This window comes from Aphelocoma coerulescens (genome assembly GCF_041296385.1).
Source record: "Aphelocoma coerulescens isolate FSJ_1873_10779 chromosome Z unlocalized genomic scaffold, UR_Acoe_1.0 ChrZ, whole genome shotgun sequence".
NCBI classification, from domain to species: Eukaryota; Metazoa; Chordata; class Aves; order Passeriformes; family Corvidae; genus Aphelocoma; species Aphelocoma coerulescens.
In genome coordinates, this window is record NW_027184085.1 from 8,779,658 (window position 1) to 8,802,295 (window position 22,638).

The 22,638-nt window shown below is 45.3% G+C and overlaps 2 protein-coding genes across 5 annotated transcripts; one reads left to right on the plus strand and one right to left on the minus strand.

Moving 5' to 3' along the window:
- Positions 1 to 104: 104 nt before the first annotated feature.
- Positions 105 to 5,881, plus strand: NUDT2 (nudix hydrolase 2). 3 transcript variants are annotated; one of them, XM_069001183.1, is made up of 4 exons: positions 107 to 151; positions 695 to 748; positions 1,342 to 1,499; positions 4,884 to 5,880. In XM_069001183.1, the coding sequence occupies exons 3-4, from the start codon at positions 1,367 to 1,369 to the stop codon at positions 5,195 to 5,197; spliced, it is 447 nt and encodes a 148-aa protein (XP_068857284.1). In that variant the 5' UTR covers positions 107 to 151; positions 695 to 748; positions 1,342 to 1,366; the 3' UTR covers positions 5,198 to 5,880. The 3 variants fall into 3 exon arrangements, with proteins under 3 accessions (XP_068857285.1, XP_068857284.1, XP_068857283.1); XM_069001182.1 differs by lacking the exon at positions 107 to 151 and adding an exon at positions 342 to 523; XM_069001184.1 differs by lacking the exon at positions 695 to 748 and having other exon boundaries at positions 105 to 151; positions 4,884 to 5,881.
- Positions 5,882 to 7,733: 1,852 nt separating this feature from the next.
- LOC138103705 (uncharacterized) lies at positions 7,734 to 20,921 on the minus strand. Of its 2 annotated transcripts, none has more exons than XM_069002194.1 (6): positions 20,565 to 20,921; positions 13,179 to 13,643; positions 10,476 to 10,616; positions 10,020 to 10,085; positions 9,363 to 9,453; positions 7,734 to 9,017 (listed from the first exon to the last, which is right to left on the minus strand). In XM_069002194.1, exons 1-6 carry the CDS (start codon positions 20,617 to 20,619, stop codon positions 8,810 to 8,812), a joined length of 1,026 nt encoding a protein of 341 aa, XP_068858295.1. In that variant the 5' UTR covers positions 20,620 to 20,921; the 3' UTR covers positions 7,734 to 8,809. The 2 variants fall into 2 exon arrangements, with proteins under 2 accessions (XP_068858295.1, XP_068858294.1); XM_069002193.1 differs by having other exon boundaries at positions 13,179 to 13,646.
- Positions 20,922 to 22,638: the final 1,717 nt, after the last annotated feature.

Consider the following 22,638-nt stretch of genomic DNA (forward strand, 5'->3'; position numbering starts at 1 on the left):
GGCCAATCCGTGGCCTTCCCGGGCATGGGGGCGGGGCCCGAGGGAAGGACGAGAAGGGAGTGGCCACCGCCTGCGCCGCTGCCGCTGCGATTGGTTGAGGCTCACGTCAGTCATGCGTGGTTCCCGCCCGCTGCCGGGCCCGGAAGCAGAGGTGAGGGCGAGGGTCCATGGTGGCCGCTGTGGGGGGGGACGCGTGTCCCCGTTCCCAGTGTCGCCATCCCTGCGCACCGGGGGCGACCCTCTGTGGGCGGGGAGGGGAGGGCAGTGGGGCCGCGTGGCGCCAGGCCCCGGTGGAGGGGGCCTGCTGGGATTTGTCCTTCCCGGAGCGCACGGGAGGTGGTGCTGGTCCCCCGGGCTGGCCCCGGGGCTGTGGGGGCTGGCGGGGGGGTGTTGTCCTTGTTGTGGCTGATCAGGAACTGACGGAGGCGGTTCAAGGGGTTGACCAAAAGAATTAAGCGCCGTCCAGGGGCGTGGTTGGAGGTGAAGGGCTTTCTGCTGTGGTTTCCCGCGTTGGAAGCTGGAGGTATTGCGATGCAGCTCTTGGCGTCCCAGGAAAATACAGTGTTCTATAAAGTTACTATTTACTGAAGTGTGCATCTCTGTAAAAATGCAAGGTTTTGCCCGGAACTGGGAATCGCCCAGATTTTTAACATGGATTACTCATCTCCATTGCTCTCCCTCTTTTTCTCTATAGGACTACTCATCCTGACTCCGTAGCTTATTGCTGGCAATACTTATCACTTAAGAGGTGTGTTCCTTATTGTTTACATAAAATCAGTGCTTAACACATGGCCCAAGAAGCTTTTAGTTTTGTATGACAGCCTTATGTCTAAGAGAGACAGCAGAGAGCCTTTTGTCGTTCATTTTCTCAGTTTTGCCCCTGATATCCTGAGGAGTCCTGTGCACCAGGAATTCTGTCCAGCGCAATTATTTCAGTATGCCAATTTCAGTAATGTTAAGGTATTACCTCTGCACAGGGCCTTTGGATTTTTGCAGTGGAAAAGTTTCAGAGTGTTAATCCGTGGCTTTCCTTTTGCTTTATAGTTTTTCTCCTCTCCCTACAATATGGTTTGTAATCTGTTAGCAGCAAGTAAGTGATATACAGGTCATTTTTTGTGCTTCTTGAGAACATTCTTCTTTTTAAAAAGCATTTATCTAGGTTCTTGTTTCCTTGTTTTAAAAGGAAAGTTTTTTTAGTATTCAAAGGTATGTAATAAGATACAGCAGTTTAATTCTGTAGTAGCATCAAAGGGATGCACAACTTTTTTAGTGTGCTGAGATCTGTTGGCTGGCTAAATACAGCTGGTCTGTTTGAGCCCCCTGTTTTGTGCTGTTCCACAGCTCCTGGTGCAGTTTGCAGAGGGGAATGGCTGTGAGAGCTTGTGGCTTGATCATCTACAGGAGGCTGCAGCCAGCACCATCCTCAAAGGTCACTGACAGCATCGAGTACCTCCTGCTTCAGACATCCTACGGGACCCACCACTGGACCCCGCCCAAAGGTGATTTTTGTTCTGATAACACTCCTGGAGGTCGTTGGTGTTAGGTTGCAGAGGGGATTTTGGCTGAGGTCATCTTAGAGGGGCAGTTACCAGCTGAGACAGCTGCTGGCTGTGCTGTTTGTCTGATGGTGCTCCTGACGCAGCTGAGGGGGGACTTCTGAGACTGAAATCCTCTGCAAGTTGTGGCTGTACCAAGTACTGGGCACGACTGATTTGGGTTAGGGCAGGGGGTGTCACCCAGTCGAGCTCCTCAGGTATCTGATGTTTCTGGCAAGATGTTGTGCACTCAACCAAAGCAAGGTAATGAGGGGATATTTTACCTTCTTGCCTCAGGTCTGATCCTTTGCCAGGCACCACTGTTGCCAGTGCAGGATTGTTTGACCCATGTGTGATCAGAAGGGTCACAGTTTGCAGGAAGGCAAACTGAAATCTGTAATATTACACTTCAATGCACCTTTCTTAGGAGATGCAGGAGATCACTGGTGAAGATCACTTGCCTGATGCAGCAGAGATGAGAGGGACAGATACAAGAATTAACCTTACCAGCCATCCTTACTCATCAGTGAGCCTCAAAGCAGAAGACAAGCGCTGTGTCCCAGGACAGAACAGCACCTCCTCAGTAAAAGCACATGACAGAGCCAGTGTTTGGTAGTACACAGTCACAGCCCTGGTACCAGGAAAAGTGCAGCACAGAAATACTTCAGGATCCCTGTAGATCTTCTTGCATGCTGTTTTTTACCAACTGAGATTTCTTCCTGGTAGTTTTTACTTCTCATTTTGTAAAATGCAGTGCTTTCAAAGCATAGTGCAGCAGTTTGTAGACAAGAATTGGCAAATTGGGGGGAAAAAAACCTTTTAACAGTGTCAGCTAGGCTCTCCTATTAAGGGAAAGAACAAAACTTTCCAAACCTCCCCCTTTGTCTACTCCACCAAGAGCCTATGGGAGTTGAGTTTGCAGCTAGTGGAAAGCTAAAAAACATCTGCTGGGACATGACTGATTGTTGAGAAGAAACCCTTGTGGAAGGGCTCCCTGGGAACACCGTGATTCTGGACAAGCCATTTAAATTACTTGTAGGCATTTTGGTAGGGAGTTAATTGTCTCCTATGCATACATCTCACATTCCCAGAACTACAGAACCATAGAATAGTGTAGGCTGGGAGGGTCTCTTGAAGGTTGTCTAGTCCAAGCCCCCACCAGTGAGCAGGGACATCCTCAACTAGAGCAGGTTGCTCGGAGTCCTGTCCAGCCTGGATTTTTTGAAGGATGGGGCACCCACCACCTCTCTGGGGAACTTGTGCCAGTGTTTTACCTCTTGGTAAAAACAAGTCTTCCTTGTCTGTAGTCTGAGTCTGCTGTCTCTTAGTTGAAAAGCAGGAGCCCTTGTTCTGTCACTCTGGGCCCTGTTCAAAAGTCCCCATCTTTGTTCTAAACCACTACCCTTCAGGCACCAGAAGGGGCTCTGAGGTCTCCCCAGAGCCTTCTCTTCTCCAGGCTGAACAATCCCAACTCTCTCATCCTGTCTCCAAAGGAGACGTGCTCCTCTCCCTGATCATATTCATGGCTTCCTCTGGACTCAATCCAACAGGTCAATGTCCTTCCCTTGCTGAGGACTCCAGAGCTGGATGGAGCACTGCAGGTGGGGTCACACCAGAGCAGAGGGGAAGAATCACCTCCCTCAACACAGTGCTTAAGATTTTAGAGATCAAAAGCTACATACAAAGGCCACAGTCTGATGATGGCCTGTAATAGAAGCTTGGTATTGATTTGGGGGAATTTAATGAAGAGAAGCTATTCCATTTTATCGTCTCTCTGATGGGAGTGATCTTCCAAGGTGGCCCTGGGATGTATGATGTGGTAACATATCTTGTATATGATGCTGACATGGATTCAATGTGTCAGAAGCCAGGAGAAGGTTAATTGTCTCTCCAAGCACACGCAAAAGGCAGTTTACAGCTACAGCTGCACCTTGTTATTTTAAAAGTTTTCTAAGCAGCTGCAACTCTTAAGGAATTAAACTGGACTTGCTTGGACCCCGTCATGTGAACCTCATCAGCCTTATCTCTGCCCGTAGAACTGTGACTTTACACTAGCTGAGGCTGATGGGAAGGGGAATTAGGGTTCATTTTCCTTCTCAATCTATTGGAACTGCACTAGTGGAAACAAGTGGGAGGATCTGAAAGCTGTGGTGCGTGACATGCTGGCTGCAGTCCTTTTTCTGCCCTGCAGTACTGCACAGCTTGGCAATTTACTGATCTTAGACCTAAGGTTAACAACAGGTATCAGCATCAGATGCTGTTTTCTGCATAGCTGCTGCTTAAAGGAAGTGTATTTTACCTCTGAGGTGATGTCGTGTTGTAAGAGGTGTTCGCACTTTTGATACACAGGCAGGGAAGTGAGTAGGACCTGTTGCAAAAGCAAAACAAACTTCCCACACACCCCAGTTGTGGTACTAAAGGGGGGCCTTGGATACCTGGGACTTGCATTTCATCTCTGTGATGAAATTGTAGCTAATTGCAGCCAGCAATGTAGAAAACAGAGTGACATCAGGGACAAAATAAAGTTTAAACTGGGTTTTTTCCCTCCTAAAATGTCCCAACTCCTGCTATGTTGCTTTTTTGAGGTATTGCTTGGCTTGTTCTATTTATGTTCTGGTCCAGAGCTTTCATGAGAAAACCGAATCTGACATTTCTCAACAAAAGTACAAACGGCTGGGGACGTGTTATATTTATCCGTTGTTTGTAGGGGCACCTCTTATTCTGAGCAGTGTAAAATAAATTATGTGTCCTAGGAGAACTACCCAGCTGGTGAAAGAACTGGCTTTTAGGCTTGTTGCTTGTTTCAGAGGGGAGTATGGAAGAGAAAAAATCCCTAGCTACCCAGATGAAACCCACCTTTTAAATGGCATTTTTTGGTGCCTGGTCCTGTTGTTTCTGGATGGTTGGCTTGAGTAAGGGTTTTGCAGAGCTGAGCTTTAAGCTTATGTGAGGGGACATGGTTGAGAGAGGATTAAGACTCTCAGATGACCTGTCTCCTCTATAATTAGACAAAGGAAAAATGAGGGACTCAGTCCTCAGTATGACCTAAGGTGTAACATTATGGGTGTAGAGCACTTCAGAAGTGGAGAGGGGGAGTGGGAAGATAAGATGTCTGGTGCTGGTAGACCGATGGAAGTTTCAGGAGGTGAGGGAAAAAGGATGATCCTAAGAGCCACAAGACAAAGACAAATCAAGACATAAGATCTGGAAAAGCAATCTCTGCTCTCCAATTTCCATTTCATCCTGTGTCAGCTACAGTGTACTCTCATCTCTGTCTCCCAGTGTTTCCCGATTAAAGCAAGATACGAGTTTCCTTCACAGAGATTTACTTTTCCACCCTCTTGGCAGGCCACGTGGACCCAGGGGAGGATGACCTGCAGACAGCCTTCCGGGAAACGCAGGAGGAGGCTGGTCTGCAGGCCAGCCAGCTCACCCTCATTGAGGGCTACAAGAAGGAGCTGCACTACCCTGTCCATGGCAAGCCTAAGACCGTCGTGTACTGGCTGGCAGAAATGAAGGACTGCGACACAGAAATCAAGCTGTCGGAGGAGCACCAAGCTTTCCAGTGGCTGAAGCTGGAGGATGCCTGCAAATTTGCAGAATATGAAGACATGCAAGCAATGCTGAAGGAAGTGCATCAGTTTCTCTGCTCCAGAGAATAAGTGTTTTTGTGAAGTATAAGGGGATTTCTTGAGGATACACGGCTGCTTTTTATTTTTTAAACTGGGGGAAGAATTACATGGCTGCAGAAATGTAGATTTCTTTTTTTTAAATCTATAGAAATTCAGTGAGGATACATGGAGCTTTTAAACAGATTGTGTTTTTTCTCCCCTAGCTAGTACAAAAAAGTGTAGTCTGATTGAACCATAAGCCAGAGATGGCTGAATTGAAGCCCAGAGCTAACAAAAGACTTCCTCTGTCTCTGTCTCCTTTTCTTTTTCTTTTTTTCCCCCTTTCTTTTTCTCCCTTGAAGTGCGGAACAACCACAGGTCTTTTTGAAAAATCAAACACTTGATATATGTTGACTTGCTGATGTACAGCTAGAGCGTTGAGAAAATGAGCATATGGGGATTTTTAATAACAAAATGCTTACTACAGAAGTCATACCTTGAATTTCAAACAAGGAAGCAGTATTTCTGTTCCCAACTCCTCCACTGATATGCAGTGGTAACTTGTCAGATCATTTCAGGTCTTTTTTGTTCGTATCATGAATTTATGTACATCCCTAACGTACTGTTGTGATTTTCCATCCAGAGAGTCTTAGTAAATGGTTGATGTACGGTATTTAAGTGGTGAAGTTCTTCTTTTGCCTCTTTGTTTTTTGATCTTTAACAGACACCTTAGCCATATCTTTTCCAGGGGATTGGGAAAGGGTGCTTAATACACTTTCTGCACAGGATATCCAAGCTTATGTGCAATCTTCTGTCTGTTTGATACCCTCAGTGCTTCTGTGGCTGCAGCCACTCATCTTTTGGAGGAGCAGGCATTAATAATGTTGGTACCAGTGTGACAGGAGTCTCTTGCTCGTCACTCCAGTATCTTCCAGTGGAGTAATTTATAATTGCATGTATTTTTATTTGCAAAAAAAGGGATGCACTATAAGGGGGCTCTAATATATAAATATATATGTATATATACACTTAAAAAACTTAAGTGCTCCTCCACATTACAGTCAGGCTTTATTCTGATTATGAGCACTGCTCAGGAGTGTTTCATTCAGGTGATGGCAGAGTGGAACAACCAGTGAGAGTGGGAGAGCAGGGTTAAAAGCCTGTGCAGCTTCAGACTTGGGTTTTTATTATTGTTTGAGCTAGCATTTAATCAGGGCTGTGTAAACAATGGTGTTGCTGCCTTCGTGTTTATGAGCAAGATTAGCATATTAAGATGGAGTTAGAGTGTTATTAGCAAGTCATCGGTTCTGCCCGTTCAGCAGTAATGAACACAGGCACTTGGTGCTTTGGAAAGCACAGCATCAGCTCAGCTCCAAGCCAGTATTTCCCTTTTAATGGCACTGCTTACATAGTGTTCCCAAAGCGTGTCAAGGTTTTGGAGGGTGAACAGTGCTGTGCGCTGTAAGGTGATGTGCTCCTTGGACAAGATTCCAAGGGGTGTAACTGTGATAATTAGTGAGGCACTGTGTGGGTATTTTGAGTGATTTATGTACAGAATGTGTTCCCACAAATTCTGTGAGTAAAATGATGCTGATGCCTTAGGTTTTAACTTTTATATTTTTCAGATTCTGTACTGCTTAGTGTGTAACTCTGAAGTTTCTTGTAGCCTGTTAACTTCTGCTCTCTCATGCTATGTAGACATAACAAAGCCTCTCCGGGCCTGCTCTCCAAGGACACCAAGACTGTCCTAGGCCCAAAATGTATAAACCAACATCTTAAGAGGCGGGTGAGCTAGGGGAAATTACATCATTAAACTGAAGCTTTAATTGAAGAATTAACCCTGCTATGCAAATGAACCAAACCTTTAAAAGGGTGAAGAACTCATGACCTGGGGTCCATCTTGGGGTCCATCTTGGCAATAGCCTCTGGCTCCCCAGGGGGTACCTTTGAAGGCCTTTCAAATAAGTACCTACCTTTATTCCTTTACTCTTGTCTAGTCTCTGTTTTCGGTGGCCTCTCAAGGCATCAATGCTTGCACATTTTTTGATCCCAGAGTCTTTGGGTTTCGTTTAAAGCGGAAATGTTGGAAAGTCAGAATTTAACTCTGATTCTTGCTGCTCACTGGTGAAGAAAGAGTTTTTCCTCTGCCCATGTCTAGCAGTAAAATATTTTCCCAAGGAGCATCTGGGAAACCCTCCAGTAAATAATTATGGAATAATCTGCCTGGCGAAGATACTTATTTCCAACCTCTATGCTATTTATGACCTAAACCAATAGGGCTTTTATTTTTTTTAATTTTTTTAGACCAGTTAAGTTTTCGGTTATAATAATATCACATGACAGTAAACTTTTTACCATTTAAAAAGAAAAATTAAAAAAAACCAAACAAAACCCAGAGATTTTAAATTCCCTGGAGAGACCTGACTTCTGCCATAGGTTAAATAAAACCAAACTCTAGAGAAGTCCAAGCTACACTGAAATAGCAGAACAGCTTAATTTAGGTCAAGTGAAAGGCATTGCTCAAGCAAGAGACCTGAGGATGTGGTTTCTCTTGCTCTACTGAACAAATACACTGACACAACTCGTACTTGTAATTTCTAGGTGTTATTATTTCTTTCTCCACATAATTTCTGACTTATAGCCATGATTACATCATCTCAAAATCAGAGAGAAGGAAAGCATACATTCATGAGTATTAGGAAAGCACTAAGACACTAAAGGTTTCACCAAGAAAAGGTCAGGATCGAGTGTGACAGTCACAGGTAACTATGCTCAAACAAGAAGTGTAAAGGCTGAAAACAATGTCTTGCTCCTGTCTAAAAGAAAAACAATTATATTACTGCTCTGGTGGAGCAATATATCTATTAATTGACTATTCCATATGATTATAGGAAATCAGAGACTGAAGCTGGTATAAAGTGGCTCTATATGCAATATCCCCAACAAGCATGACCGATGTTACTTACCAGTCTATATAATAAAAGAGGATGTGTGTTATAATAAGGTTTAGTACATCCTAAATATGGAAACATTTTGAGAGACACATGGTCTCTTGGCAGGACTCTTGCCGTGATGCAGAGAGGACAGGGGAGTGCTACCTTTTAAGTTAGAAGAATGACTTGCTGTTACTTAATTGACAACTTAGTGGGGATGAATATTTTGGCAGGTACCCAGAAGGGATTTTATAGAAGGCAGTGCTTATTAATTACATTCTCACACTGACAGTGCAACCAGCAGCCTTCTGTGTCTGCTGGCAGCTAGTTTTATCTTGAAAATAATTTAAGGATCTTCAGGACTTTTGTTTTTTACTTTTCACCTTGTCTTCAAAGTTTCACTTTTTCATATGCTCAGTAACTCGAATTTTGGTTCAATGGGCAGTTGTAGCTGGCAAAAGTCCCAGCTTCATTTAGGTAAACCTGGGGTTTGTTATGGGTTAAAGCACTCTGGAATTGCTAAGCAGCATGTGCCTATACAAACAAACAATCTACTCCCCTTGCTTCAACCTTGTGCTGTGCAAGGAGATTGTACTCAAGTGTTTAGAAAAAAAACCCAAACAGTGCTTCCTGTCAAAACAGCAAGGGTAGGGAGGAGATCAGCTGTGGTGGCACTCTTCCTGGTGGGAAGAGTGACACGGGATGGAGCAACAACTCTGTCACTTTGGAGCTAGTCCATTTGGTAGTTGATGTTATCAAAAAGAGGAGTGACAGTCCCGTCTTTCCACTCAATGAGGATCTCTCCATGCCTCAGAGAAGGGGAGCGGGATGGTGGAAGGTACGGCTGGGGGCCTCTTCGTAAGGGGGTCTGCTCCCGTAAATCAACTCTGCTGCTGTTGGCTGGAGAGCTCTTCAGAGCAGAGAGGATTTTCTTCTTCCTAGGAGAAGAGAGAAGAGAGTAACTGCATCTGTCTGTCACTTGGTTGCTTCTGTCAGCAACTGTAATGCCACTTCCTTCCGTGATGACATGAGGTGTGTAGGAGAGGAGGAGCTGCCATTAGTGGCTGCATTTGGGTGGGTCAGAGAGTGGGATGGATAAACAGGATGGCAGAGAGGAGAAATCACCAAGGGTGACACACTGGTGACCAGAGCCATCAGCTGAGAGCCAGAGACATCAGGTGTGGAATGGGGAAGGTTGCCAAGATCAAGACTGTTTTGAAATGTTGGAGTTTTTCTTTAAAATGCTGTTCATGGCAAAGCCAATGAACCTGACTCCCACTTACTTGTTGTAGTGAACATTGAGTGTCAGTATTATTAAGCCCAGTATGAATGCCAGGGGGCTGAGGACCAGCATGGCTGTCTTCCAGTTGGTGCCTGAAAGGGTATCATAGAAAGCATCATGTGTTTGCTGTACATATCCCTGTTCTTACGCGATAGCCACAACTGCCACAAAAAATCACCTGTAATGTCCCTGAAGAATTCCAGAAAACAGGAAAAGTGATTTGCCTACAAGATCAACATCTTACAGCTGCTTTTACACTGCACAGCATCCTCCTATTGAAAGTGACCACAAAAGGTTTTCTTTCTCGCTATGAAGACAATGACATCTCATGCTTCTTAACTCTGCGGCTTTCTGATACAAAATATCAGAAATCTGTCATCAAAATATCAGGGCTGGGGGAAAGCAGCAGTGCTAGTGAGTATCTGATTCTCCTGGTGAGCTGGGACAAAGCATTTGCATGTTTTTACTATTTTTTTTTTTATCACAAGCCTGTGGAGATTTGTTTAATCTTTAAAAAGAGTCTTTCTGACAGGTAATTTTGTGCCCTCATTCCCTAGGGAGCATCCTCAGCAGTACCCCAGGGAAATGTATGGGCAGGGACACTAATGAACCTTCAGGTGCCTGATCCCTTCCTCCTCTGGCTGATCCCTGGACTTACCTGCAAGCCTGGCCCCAGTGTTTTTCCCCCGATTTCCATGCTTCTTGGAGTGGTTGTGGGATGGATCTAGTGGAAGAAGCAGAAAGACTCAGATAAGTAGCTTCCAGTTGGACCAGGGATCCAAATTCCTCCTGAGGCTTCACTGTAATCACAAATCCCTTTTGTATGGGACCCAGAAAGGAAAAGGAAACTTTATTGTCACTTGGTGTTCCCCAACCACAGATAATTTTTACTCCTAAAACTTTTGATGGTTGTTCCTCCAGGTTAAGCCTGTATTACTGAACCACTTGCCAAGGGAAGCTCCTTAGCATGTTGGGTGAAAGCACTTGGTGGTATGCATGGAAGTTCTTCAGAACTCCTCAAGTACTTTTCCACCACTGAAAATAGCTGAGTAACCTCGAAATGCTGCCCACGCTTTCCTTCCTGCTGTTCTCACGCATTCAGAAGAGTACTCACCCTCATTTGCCGGGAGCTGTGCTTGTTTGGTTTTCCCCGGAGACACTGTGCTGTTGAATTTGGTAGCCAGAGGTGGGTCAGTCAAGCTCACAGAAGACTCTCTGCCCACGGCATCAATCTTTGATGAATCAGTGGTTTTAGCTTGGAATGGAATAAAGCAAAGATCTGTGTGATTATCATTTACTTTTCGTAGGAACCTGGATACGGCCCAGCAAGGAAAAGGAACCCAGCCCTGCTGGTATGATTTTCTGCCCTGCAAGGCAAGCAGGCTGTGGTGCAGTAGCAATCACCTCCTCCTGTGCATCAGGGACCTTCAGCTCTCACAGATTTTAAAGGTGAAATGAACCTCTCAAGATGGAATCAACAACCAAAGCAGAGCTTGTTTTTTGGTGGTAGATGTGGTCATTGGTTTAAAAAGTATGAGTTTAACACTAGCTGTTAGAGGATGATGTGTGAGGAAGAGGCAAGTGGAAGAATCACAGCTGTTAACAACACTGCAGATATAAAAATGGGATCCAAAGGGTGGTAAGTAGTGCATACCTCTTGTAAGGCTCAATACCTTCCTTTGCCTTCCAGTCCTACTGCAGAGTAGGCCGTGTGGGGAACCAACTGCTGCTAGAGGGGAGGTTGTGGGAAGCTTGGTGTCTGCAATTCACCCCTCTCCTGCAATGATGCATGTGCCAAGACCAAGAAAACCGTGACTTCAGGGCTCCCTGCTGCCTATCCAAACCCCAACCCATCCTCTGGCATGAGCACCCACACCACAGCTACAGAGGTGTAATTTATTGAGCAGATAACCTGCCAAAGTAGAAGCTGTCTGTTGATGATCAGCTGAAAGTTAGATAAGAAATGCCTAAACAAATACGTAGGACTTTGATGTTGGTACTGAGCAGTCAGAGGTTCCTTCCAGTAGACTGAACCATGGGATTGATAGGAACATTATGAGTTTGAATGAGACGCACCAAGTGGCATAACCTGATTCAAGGCTGCTGTGTGTTTATCCTCACGGCCTTATTTGGGGATCCTGGCTCCAAGGCAGCCCTGGGCTGCCAGGAGCACTGCCTTGGGGAATGAAAACACTCTTTTCACATGCCTTTTTCCCATATCTTAAATGTTCCACACGTTTCCTAGCCTATATTTAACTAGCCTATTATGGTATCTAATTTGTATGGTTCATATTTAACTTAATGTTAACACTAACACTAACACTTGCAACTACTATGGTAATTACATGTTGACCTTCTAGTTGGCTATTTAAAAACTTTGAGGGGAAAAAGGCCACCTTCTCTGCACCTTGCAGCCAAAGCAGCTGATGTATCTCTTTTTTATTTCAAATTAGATATAGCCTCTCTGTGTCAAAAGGTTATACTTATAATCCATCTGCTTATGCTAACAAGATACATCACATTTTCTCTTTACTCATTTCTGCAAAGCTCAAAATTTCATTGGGTCCGTCAACCTTAAGGTAAGGAATAGGCTCCTGTCAGGGAAATAATTTTCCTTGAGGGATGTTGGAAACCTCATCACCTACAGAGTGGGCAAACACATGAAAACCATTACAAACACCAGCTCTTTTTTGGGTCTCTGGAGTGGAAGAAAGGAGAGGAGGAGAGGAGGAATTGAGTGTGATTTTCAGGTCTCAGTCCTGCACACAACTTTACAACAAAAGTAGTGAAAACCACCTTTCTTTGCAGAAACAACTTAAATGAATGCATGAAGCAGAATGGACCATGAATTATCAGTGGTCAGCAGTGGGCTTCACTGGACATGTGACAAATGATCGCAGTCAGATCTTCGTGCAATGACCATGCCTGGTGTCTAGTAGCCTTGTGTCAAACTCCTAAAGTTGTGACAAGACCAATGTTTTTGCGCTTTCTGTGTCCGGTCTAGACAAAGGCTGGTGAACACTCATGAAGGCAGAGTTTAGATTCTCTTCAGCAAGGGCAAAGGCCATAAACTGGAAATATAAACCCAATTTTTAATAATTTTTGATATCATCTGGGATTTCTTAATGCAAAGGGAGGGCAACACTTAAGCTACCTCCCACTACCTGCTGTGTTCACCAGTTTCTTTATGGTCACATTGGGCACCAGGAGCAAAGTTCACTTCTGAGGATAATGAGAATGTGGAATGAAGGTTAGAACTGGTTTTTGTTAGGGAAAGGTGCACTGTTGGGGTCTCACAGGAGAGAGTTTTATTTCATAAACTGAAGCAGTAATTTCTGATACAGCTGCTTCTCAATAATTCATACAAGTTTAAAAGAGGTTTTTAGCTGCCTCCAGTTGTTGTCTTACCAAAAAAGACATTCCAAAGTACCAAAAAATCTTTCAAAGTCTAAAGTGCCTGACTTTGTAAGACTTCCTTGGTTGTTTTGTGCTTGGGAGGCTCAAGCAATTTCAACTATTCTTAGCTGTGGGCACCAGTTCAGAAATATTTAACCAAAATATTTGCCTGTCTTCAGAAATGCAGCTGGGTTTTGGAGACCTGATCCTGTAAGGTGTTGCACGCTTCTGGAAAACACTGAACAGCCACTACTGGAAACCAGTGGTACCGGGTGGTGGGGCTGAGCTGGAGCCATTTGGTGTCTCTCCAGGTGGGGCCAAAGTGAACCTGAGTTAGAATGATGGGTGCAAGCCCAGTGTTAGGTGGCTTGGATGACATGAAAGTTAGATGTTATTCGACACTAAATCTACCTCATCTTACTTTGATAGATCCGCACACGTGTGTCTAGAGCTTGTTGTGTTGGTTTGCTGAGCCTCTGAGCTGCTGTCTGGGCAGCAGTACAGATGGTTTCATCTGCTAACGTCTTCCACCTGCTGAACTTGTCCTTCTTCCTGGAGACAAAGACCTTGTGGCCTCCCTCCTTGGTGCCAAGGTGGAAGCCCAAGCTCTGCAGAGTCAAGTGTCCCTTCTTGCTGCAGGACCATGCCTGGCGTTCCCAGTCTCCACAGGGCTCCAGCTTGACCAGAGCGTACTCACGCATCCTGTGGGCCGACAGGCACTGCTGCGTGTGCAGGCTGACAATGGTGCCGGAGTCAGGGTCCCAGCCCCACTGCTGCTGCTGGGAGTGCTCCTTGCAGCTGGCCAGGCCGATGCTGTCGGTCTCGTGGGAGGCACGGATGCACTTTTCCAGCCGGGTGTTTCTTATGAGGAAGCCTTGTCCCTCTGCTACTGCGGTACAATCAGAGTATGGTTTAGTACTGTGCATGTCTGAGGCTAACACATCTCCTTGTAAGTACTCTGGGGGAGGGAAGATGTAACCCACCAGTCCTTTCCTGGATGGGCATGCCTAGATAAACAGTTCCCACAGCTTCCTAATTTCCTGGAATGACATTTCTTGGAAAAAAAAGGAGCAAGCAAATAGCCGTGAGCAGTGCTAGAGGAAAATAACAGTTACGTAAGTAACCCATGTAACTAATGAGGAAAAACATCCTTCCAACTTGAATGGTTATATCAAATATCTGTCTATATATATTCAATTCAGTACTTCAACTGCTTTAACTAGGTAGCCATCCTTCCCTCCCTCCAAAATAATTAGCTGGTTTGAGGGATCTTTTGCCCCTATCCAGGCCAAATCTTTCTTATAAAAGAGCAGTTGAAATCCCCCATGTGCTGTTCATCTGGGACCAACTAGGCCACCTTGGGCTACACTTTCCATTAAGTGGCTTCTGGAGATGTTAAAGCAGTGCAGAGACAAAACCATATCTCACCAGAAGTGTGTAAGTATTTGGCTGAGTCAGCTCATGTAAGTATTGAAATTTTCTTGGATTTAGCATACCTGATATTGGTCTGTGCACCTTAGGAACAAAGGTACCACTTTTAAAAAACCTTTTGTAAGAGAGAGGCATTTTAGCTGTCCCACAATAAACACATAATTTGAAGCAATTTCTGTAATTTCTTGTTGCTTTTAAGAGCAACAGGTCCCAACATCTGGGATGACTTAGGATGGATATCATGTTAGCTGGAGGATTGCCACTGTTTTCAGTATAACTTCATCAGATGTGGCCTGTGAATATCCTGAGCAAAATGTTAAGTGCTAAACCATCCATCACTGTTGCGGGTGTACCTTCTGCTGTGTGTTTTATGCCTAAGATAGATGGCTAGAAATAGAATTTCTGAACATTCCGAGAAATCTTTTAATAACAACACATGGCAACTCCCAGCTTTTGCAGTGACCTTTTTTCTCTCTTTTCCCCAGGAGACAGAGTTATAAAAATCCCATCAGCATATAGCACTGAGCATAAAGAGTAAGAGGACACTGAAAAGTGGTGTTAGACAAGAACACTGATTTTTATCTAAACTATTTCTGCAGAATTTCCTTTCCCGAAGCAAAAAACCCAATACTGAGCCAATACAAGTATTTGGCTCGGTATCTGAAAAGATTAGTGACAGTATAAACAGAATCTGGTACACAATAACAAGTGTATAAACAATAGCTTAAAGGGGGTCTCATGTTTTTCTCTCAGGAAATTCTAGGGTTCTGCTAGATTAGTAGTGCCTTGGGGCTGTTAAATCAGAAACAGCTCAGGGCTTTCTGCTCTGCCTGAATGCCTGAGGAGAGGAGCCAGAAACCACAGTTCTTCTGCACCAGCTCTGAGATTGTCTGACCGAGGTGTCTTCACTGGGATACTGACTTGCATGGACGTGTGATAGCCACCAATCCAGACAATTCCTGCTGAGCCAATGTGCCTAAACGGAATAGATTTCTGGGCTATCTGTAGACAACTTGTGAGTCCTGTTCTCTTGAACCCTTACTGAGGGCTGGGTGGAGGTAAGATGTTTAATGCACTTTAGATTTGAGTTTCTGCCAGCTTCTGAAGGCAGGAGAAATGTCTCACATGTAATTTTCAATAAACTTTAGAAAATTGAAATGGATTAATGCAATCCCCCCAGCCCCACCCCACCCTCGCCATTTTTCCCTAGGATCTGGAATTCAGGATTCTCACCTCTTTGCTTCAGCTTAACAGTGAAAAACCCATTTCCAAAGTAATAATTTGAGATATGCATTAAAATGTAGCAGTGGAATATGACAACTGTGCTGGGTCAGATAAAACATCTGCTGAGCTCAGGATCCTGTCTCCAGCACTGGACCATTAACATTTGCTAATAGAGAAAGAGGGTAAGAATCAGACAAGTAAAGGGCTCACTCAAGACAGCAAGATGCCAGTGCCTTCTTCCAAAAATCACAGGATCACAGAATTGCTGGGGTTGGAAGGGACCTCTGGGGATCATCCACTCCAACCCTCCAGCCAACACAGGATCACCTAGAGCAGGTGACACAGGAATGCATCCAGGTGGGGTTTGAATGTCTCTAGAGAGGGAGACTCCACAACCTCTCTGTGCAGCCATTCCAGTGCTCTGTATGAGCCAATTCAGAGAGTATCACTGGGTATTTATGGGTAAAATGGTTTTGCCCGCAACATCTTATTTTTCAACTCTGAAGTTCAAAGAAAAATCACATTTTGTTGCTCCATCAGTATCATGAACTCCGTCTGCAACTTCACACAGTCAACTTAAGTTTTGATTATTCTTAATTACTTTGTGGCATCAGCAAGCCTAATTACTTCATTCTTCACCCTTTTTGATCTTTCTGAGCACCTGCTAATAGCATCACTGCTGTGATCATTCTCAACTTATTCCACCTTCTTGTTCCAGCCTGTGGGCTAGGTCTCTCTCCTGCTCCATGAGAATGGAGTTTCTTAGGGGCCTTGGTGGAAGATGCTCATCAAAAGCCTTTTGCAAACACTGGCACAAGGCCTTGGTCAGCTCAGCACATTTATGTGCTTATTGATATCATCATGGATGTCAGACATTCCCATTACAAAAGCTGCATTGACTTTTTTCATGTTTATCTGTCTGTAAATGCTGTTGTTTGCCTCTACTCACTTGCCTGATGCTGCAACGGAACCTAGGGACCTGTGTCTCCCCATGCTGTGCAAGGATCCCTCTTAAAAGGGACATTATTGCTGTAATGCAGCCCTTTGGTGTTGAGGTTGCTTTAAATAAGAATTTAACACTCTCCTTAGAAATTCTTAAAATGTCATCTTCAGTTTCCTATAACTCCTGTAACTCAGATGACATTTGGGCTAATCCTTTGCCACAGATTATTTATCTTTTTTTTCCCTCCTAAAACTTCCTCTGTTGCCAGTTCTGCTTGATAACACTCTTCAAACTGCAGAGAGTGTCTGCCACGACCTCCCTGACCACGTCTGAAGTGAGCACCAGAGCCAATAGTTCATTCAGCCTTTCTACACTGCTCTACTTTTGATTGGCTTCTTGCATTTGTGTCAGTTATTTACTGATCTCCTGACCCCCACTAAGTTCCTACTTCAGATATGTTTGAAAATTTCTGCTGGCAGTTTCTGTATTCTCTCTCTAGGCTGCTCATCCATGTCTTTTTCTCATATGTTTTATTACAGGTTTTATTATTAAACATGCCACAATCTTTGCTGGTTTTTTTTTCCTTGCTTGGCAATGACTGTGTTTGAAAGTTTTGGGTATTTTTATCACACTTTAAAGAGTGCTGCTGTGTGACCCAGCAGGAGATATGTGTTTTGCTCTCTGTAGAGTCCCTGATGTTTCATGTTTACCTCTGAAGAATCATTGTGTTTGTTACCTGCACAGTAGCAGCAAACATTGCAATTACATGTGACTGGCAGCAGCCGCTGCACGTGCCCCACACAGTCACAGGGGGTAGACCCACAAATAAACCTGGGGTATGTTTACTTTGGGATACACATCAGGCACCAAGAATCTTTACTTAGGAGACAAAATGACATCTCAAGTCCCGCTGCCCAGCGGTCCGACAAATCAGGTCATCAGCTCTAACATTTTAGGAATGTTAACCTGGAGCAACCAGAGCATCCAGTGTACTCCCTGAGGATGGGACTCAGCATCTCTGGAATATGCCAGCCTTACCCACAGAGCCCAATCTGACGCCTGCTTTGGGCTGCTCATACTTGAACACTTTGGCCACTTTGTATTTTTAGGAACAAAATAAACAATTTCTAGCAAGGCTCTTGATGCCAGCTCATTTGTCCTATGATACTGACACTCTGTCTGGTTACAAGATAGAAAAGCAAGCAAATACAGGCTCCTGTCTCTCTGCAGCATGGCCACCCTTGGGACATGCTGTTCCATGTAGGATTAGGAGCAAAATCCATGCAATATTCCTAATTAAGGTAATGCCACTGAGAAAGCCTTGATTACCAGTAATCCCAGTGTGGCTGGTAAATTTTCTGCTGTTTCTAAGCAATGCTTGTGATGGCTTGATCAAAGACATTTGCAACTTTGGGGTGGCTTGGCTCATATTTTTCCCAATCACTTCTGCTTTCTTAAGAATATCTTGCTTTTAGTTGACCAACAGGGCTTCATATTTTTCTACATTACTGCAAGGTTCACTTTTGACCAAGCATCTCAGCAAAGGCCTCCAAGGGAGCAGAACAGCCACAGGAAAAGAAGGAAGATTTTGGCATGGGAAAAAAAGAGATCTGTAAATTATGGGAAGCAGGGGAAATTGGTGAAGTCACCACAAAGCTGATGCAAGTGGGGAAAACCAGTCCGTGAAGCGGGGGACATGATGGGTGTCTACAAAATCCAGAGAGGTCTGGAGAGGATAGAAAGGGGCTGACTGGTCAAGGACTGATCCCAGATGGGACAAGGGGTGCCAAGGGAAGGCTCACAGTGTGCAGGAGGTAGGTCTGAACCCAGGCATTTTGTGTTGTTGCTGCCAGGGAGAGCCTGCACAAGCCAAGGGAGAAGTTCTGGTAGCTACTGAAGAGTTAAACACATCACAGCCCAGAAATCCCCCAAGTGAAAAATAGTTGAAGGCTGGAAAAGTAATGGGGGAGTAGAGGTATCTTACAAGCTTGGCCTTTCTGCCTCTTCAGCAAAATGCTTAGGGCTGCCTTTTGAGGTCAGGGCATGAGGGGTCAGGGAGCAGCCAGCACTGCCATGGGCTTGAGGGGGAGAAGAGTGGCTCCCAAGATATGGTATCAGGCCAAGATGCCAAGCACAGCCACTACCAGCCTTACACCCAGTGCATGAGGGTCCAGAGCCAGTGTTAAATGCAGTTTTATTTCAGCAGTTTTCTTTCTGTGCGTGTAGGCACAGATCCTGCTGGTTCCTGACTTCCCATTGCCCATTGCACCTCACAGGGTCACCATTAGGTTTGGCTTTCAAAGAAAACTTTTCACCTCCTCTCTGCTTGCAGGTACTTTCCAAAGAAACAACTGTCAGAACCAGCTTAGGAAATTCCAGGATTTCCAGTTTTCAGCAGGAAACCAACCCCTCAGAGGTCTGTTGAGAGAAAGCATCTCTGTCCTGCCAGCAGCCTTAAAACTCAGCAGACCCAGGCAGGAGGGGATGGGGAGAAGCTGCTGCAGGGAGAGATCAGCCCTAAGTATGAACATGTTTGTGCTCTGTTCTTTGAGCTTCTTTGGGCATTTCCAGGCATTGGGAATATGAATTCCTTTCTGCAAAACAGTTGTGGTTTTATTGTTTTGTTACTGGTCTGGCTGAAATGCAGTGGCTGATCACATTTGCACCAAAAGCATTACACTAGGAAGGAAATGTCCTGTGATCCTCCATACTTTCCTAATAAAACACAACCATGAGTATTCTGTTGTATGGCAGTAGTAAAAAAATCATTTTATTCTAACACCAGAAAAGATCTGCATTAGACGCAGAGGAAGAGCAACATGCTGAAGGCTGTTCTATTCTCTTTGCATCCCATAGACATGGAGACATGATGTCTCCAGGTCCTAACCAGATCTCCTCTAACTTTTAAAAGATGCATGTGCATCATCACCCCTTACCAGTACAGGGACATGCTTTCAGCCTGGGGCTCTACAAAAGGGAGAGATTTAGTTCACTTTAATTGGCAACTTTTAGTGTACAGAAAACAGCAGTAGATGGAGCAGAAGTCAAAGGAGCACAAACCTCTCCTTTTTACCCAGCTGCAGAGCAAATTGAGGGGTAACTTCTCAAAGCATCCCCGGGAACACATACTTGTGGAGCAAGGAATGGAAAGTAGCTGGTCAGAGGTGCCAGTCTGGGGTTTGTCTTTAAGGAATAAACATCCCATCTGGGCAGCCCAAATAGTTGTAGTCCTCTGGCTGAGGGAGTTTGGACAGCTCTGAGCATGTAGCATATAAAACTGCAGGACTGTTTCCCTTGTAGCTTCAGGGACTGAATGAGCCTTGAAAAGCTTCAGGGATTTATTTCAATGAGTCCCTTTCAACCTTGACATCTCAGTCATAGCAGCAAAATAAAAAGGCTTATTAACTCAGGAACTTTTCCCAGAGCTAATTTTTTAAAGAAAATAGATTCTTCCTGGTGTCCGTGATGGGATGGGTGACACTGTGGGTAGCACCACTCGTGGGAAACTGTTCCTGGGTAGCTCTGCTCTGGATCTCAGGGATGATGCTCAGCAGGGACTTCTGCTTTTTGAATCTATCCATGCATGTCAAAACCAGGGCTGTTTGGATTCAAAATACTCCTGTGTGTGGGCAGGATACAGGATTGGAGCAAGCTCAGAAAGCAGCTGGATGTCAACATGAGCTTCTACCAAGTTTGCTCCATGGAGGTGAGCAGTGCAGACTCTGCAGCTTCCCAGCACATCCCACTCCCAGCCGACCACCACAGGAGCAGGACTAATACTTCTACACTTCCCACTACTGTCTCCCATGCTGCTAGATGCTCTGAGCTCACTCACTTCTGCTGGGAAGGAGCAGCTGGGGCAGGGAACAACATTAGCTCTTAGGAGGTCACTTAGTGCCTGCCTCCCTCCCGATCAGGTTTATTCATCCACTACTCTTAGCAGCTTAAAAGCACTTTATAAAAGCAGCCGGCATGATGCCACGGTGTCCCAACCATCCCACCACCTTGCCAGCCTGTCACTCACTCTTCTGTACCCGTGTTTAATCCCATTTTAAATGCTGCCCTGAAATGTTCCTGTTGGCACTTGTCTTAGAGCTGATGGGTTCAGAGCTTCGCAGCCCAAACAACACTTCAGCAGGAAAGCAGGTTAAAACCTGAGAGGCAGTTCTCTTCCCAATTTACAGCTACCCCAAAGGAGAAGAAACTTACCCTCAAGCCAAGGAAGGAGGCAAATGCAGCCCAGGCTCAGCCTGAAAAGCTCCATGGTCTGCCAGCACAGCGGGGGAGAAAGAGCCCCCAAAGCCTCTCGCCCACGAGGAGTGCCAAACAGCTCACTTTTACCCCTTTCTCTGTCATTCACAGCAGAAAAACCTGCTGGGAAGAGAAAAACTCCTTTGTCTCAGCACTGGAGGCTTGGCAGCTGGCTTATCAGCAAAGGATCAGCTTGGAGACACAGTCCGCTCAGCAGTTGTCCCTTAGGAGAAATCATATGACGAGCCAGGATGGGGGGGACGCTGGACCGAGATGCTCGCAGCCGCCGGGCTCGGCTCCTTAGCAGCAGCGATTGCTCCCAGCAATGACAGACGCATGCTAAGCAGGCTGGCCCGCTGCCTTTGCCAGGGCTGGGAACGCAGGGGGATGCAGGGCTGGCCTGGCAAGAAAAGGCAAAGTTCAGCAGGAGTGCCCGGAGGGGCGTGGGATGTGTCTGCTGAAACCTTGCACTTGGCTGTGCTGTCACAGGGTCGTTTTCTCTTTTGAGAGAATTATCCCCGATTTTAGGCAGTGTTATAGCTCATGGCAGAGATAAGACCTCCCAAACCAGCTGTAGTTGTCCTAGAGCCGGAGGGTGATGGAAGGGGAAGTTGATCTCCTGGATGGGGAGCAGGCTCCTGCTGTGGGTTTATCCTATTCGTCATCCTGAGGGTTGCTCAGGTTGAATTTGGCTTTTCGTGCATCAGTTTGGGCTCTGCACAGGGAGGAAACCTCACATCCCTCCTGAAGGAAAAGCAGCAAAGGCCAACATGTGAAACAGCAGCAGGGCAAGTGAGTTACAATTTTGCGAGCAAGATGTTCCCATTCAGCCACATCCTCTCAGCTCGTTTGTCCCATATGTTCGCTGAGGTCATTCTCACCTGAATAAACCATTAAGTCTTTTGCATAAGAACACATAAAAAATGGTGGCTTCACGTTCAGTTTTGGGGTCCAGTCCTGTATGGCACCAGTGTCACATCTCCCAGCTCTGCCCATGAGACCAGGAGTCAGCTGAAGGGCTGGCAGCTGCTCCTTTTAGTGGCCAAGCTGTCACATTGAAACAGTGCAGTATTGGGATCCATGCAGGTCAGAGCCTTGCGATGGTGCAGCTCCCTCTTTGCACAGCCCTGAGATGATGCAGCTCCCAGCTTTCCCAGTGTCAGAGAGGGAATTGGGCTTTAAACCAGATGTGGATATAGCAAGGGATATTCTACAACTAAACAAAGGGGAAGGCTGGGGTAAATTCTTGCCCTGGTGAGGTTGCTCATCCTACTGTAGCACTGTGCTTAAGAAAAATACCAGCTGGTTTCTTTGTGATTACTGTGGGTTTTTCCCCCATGGGAACAGATCAAGTTGTGATAAATTACAAGCATTTTTAATTTTTAAAAGTGCAGATGTTAAATTCTCTGCTACTGGACTGGGACTGAAAATACAAACACTCTTCACTGCATCTCCTTGGCACCAGACTGAGGAGAGCCCACACCAGAAACCAATGCCCTATTTAAGCCCTGGAGAAAAGTGGTCAGTCTAAAAGCAACCTGTCAGCACAGACCAAAAAGAATCAGTTGAACATCAGCCATTGAGATTTTTAGGCCACCACTTTGGCCTTATTTCTTTATATATGCAAGAAAGTGTTTGCATATAAAATTGCTCTGTAGTCCTAGAGCCTATTCTTCCCCACTGCATTGGCTCTCTTAGGGAATGGCAAAGCTTCATGCATAGGGACGCTTTCTTCAAATTGTTTTCACAGCTTTTCCTGGGATGTCCCTAGGAGAGAGCAAGCTATTTTCCAGCTGTGGCCTGTCGCACATGGAGCAGGAGAGTCCTGTAATTTCTGGCTCTTGGTCACGTAATTTCCATGTCAGTTAGTCCTTGCCAACCCAAGTCCCATGGAGCAGCCTTGTTCTTGTCTCCATCATCAGTTTCATGGGTGCATTGCTCTTCCTCATGTTGCAGCTCATGGTGCATTTAATCAGACTGAAGTGATGATCAAGTGAAACTTCATCACTTGATGGTGATGGAAGGCCACCAC

Bases quoted from the DNA above. Each gene is read 5' to 3' on its own strand.
- NUDT2 (XM_069001184.1), top strand. From the start codon at position 1,367: ATGGCTGTGAGAGCTTGTGGCTTGATCATCTACAGGAGGCTGCAGCCA. The intron at 1,500-4,883 runs GTGATTTTTGTT...CCCTCTTGGCAG, and splicing joins CCACTGGACCCCGCCCAAAG to GCCACGTGGACCCAGGGGAG.
- LOC138103705 (XM_069002193.1), bottom strand. From the start codon at position 20,619: ATGGAGCTTTTCAGGCTGAGCCTGGGCTGCATTTGCCTCCTTCCTTGG. The intron at 10,617-13,178 runs GTAAGATGAGGT...TTCCATTCCAAG, and splicing joins ACGTGTGCGGATCTATCAAA to CTAAAACCACTGATTCATCA. The intron at 9,454-10,019 runs GTAAGTCCAGGG...ATACCCTTTCAG, and splicing joins CACTGGGGCCAGGCTTGCAG to GCACCAACTGGAAGACAGCC.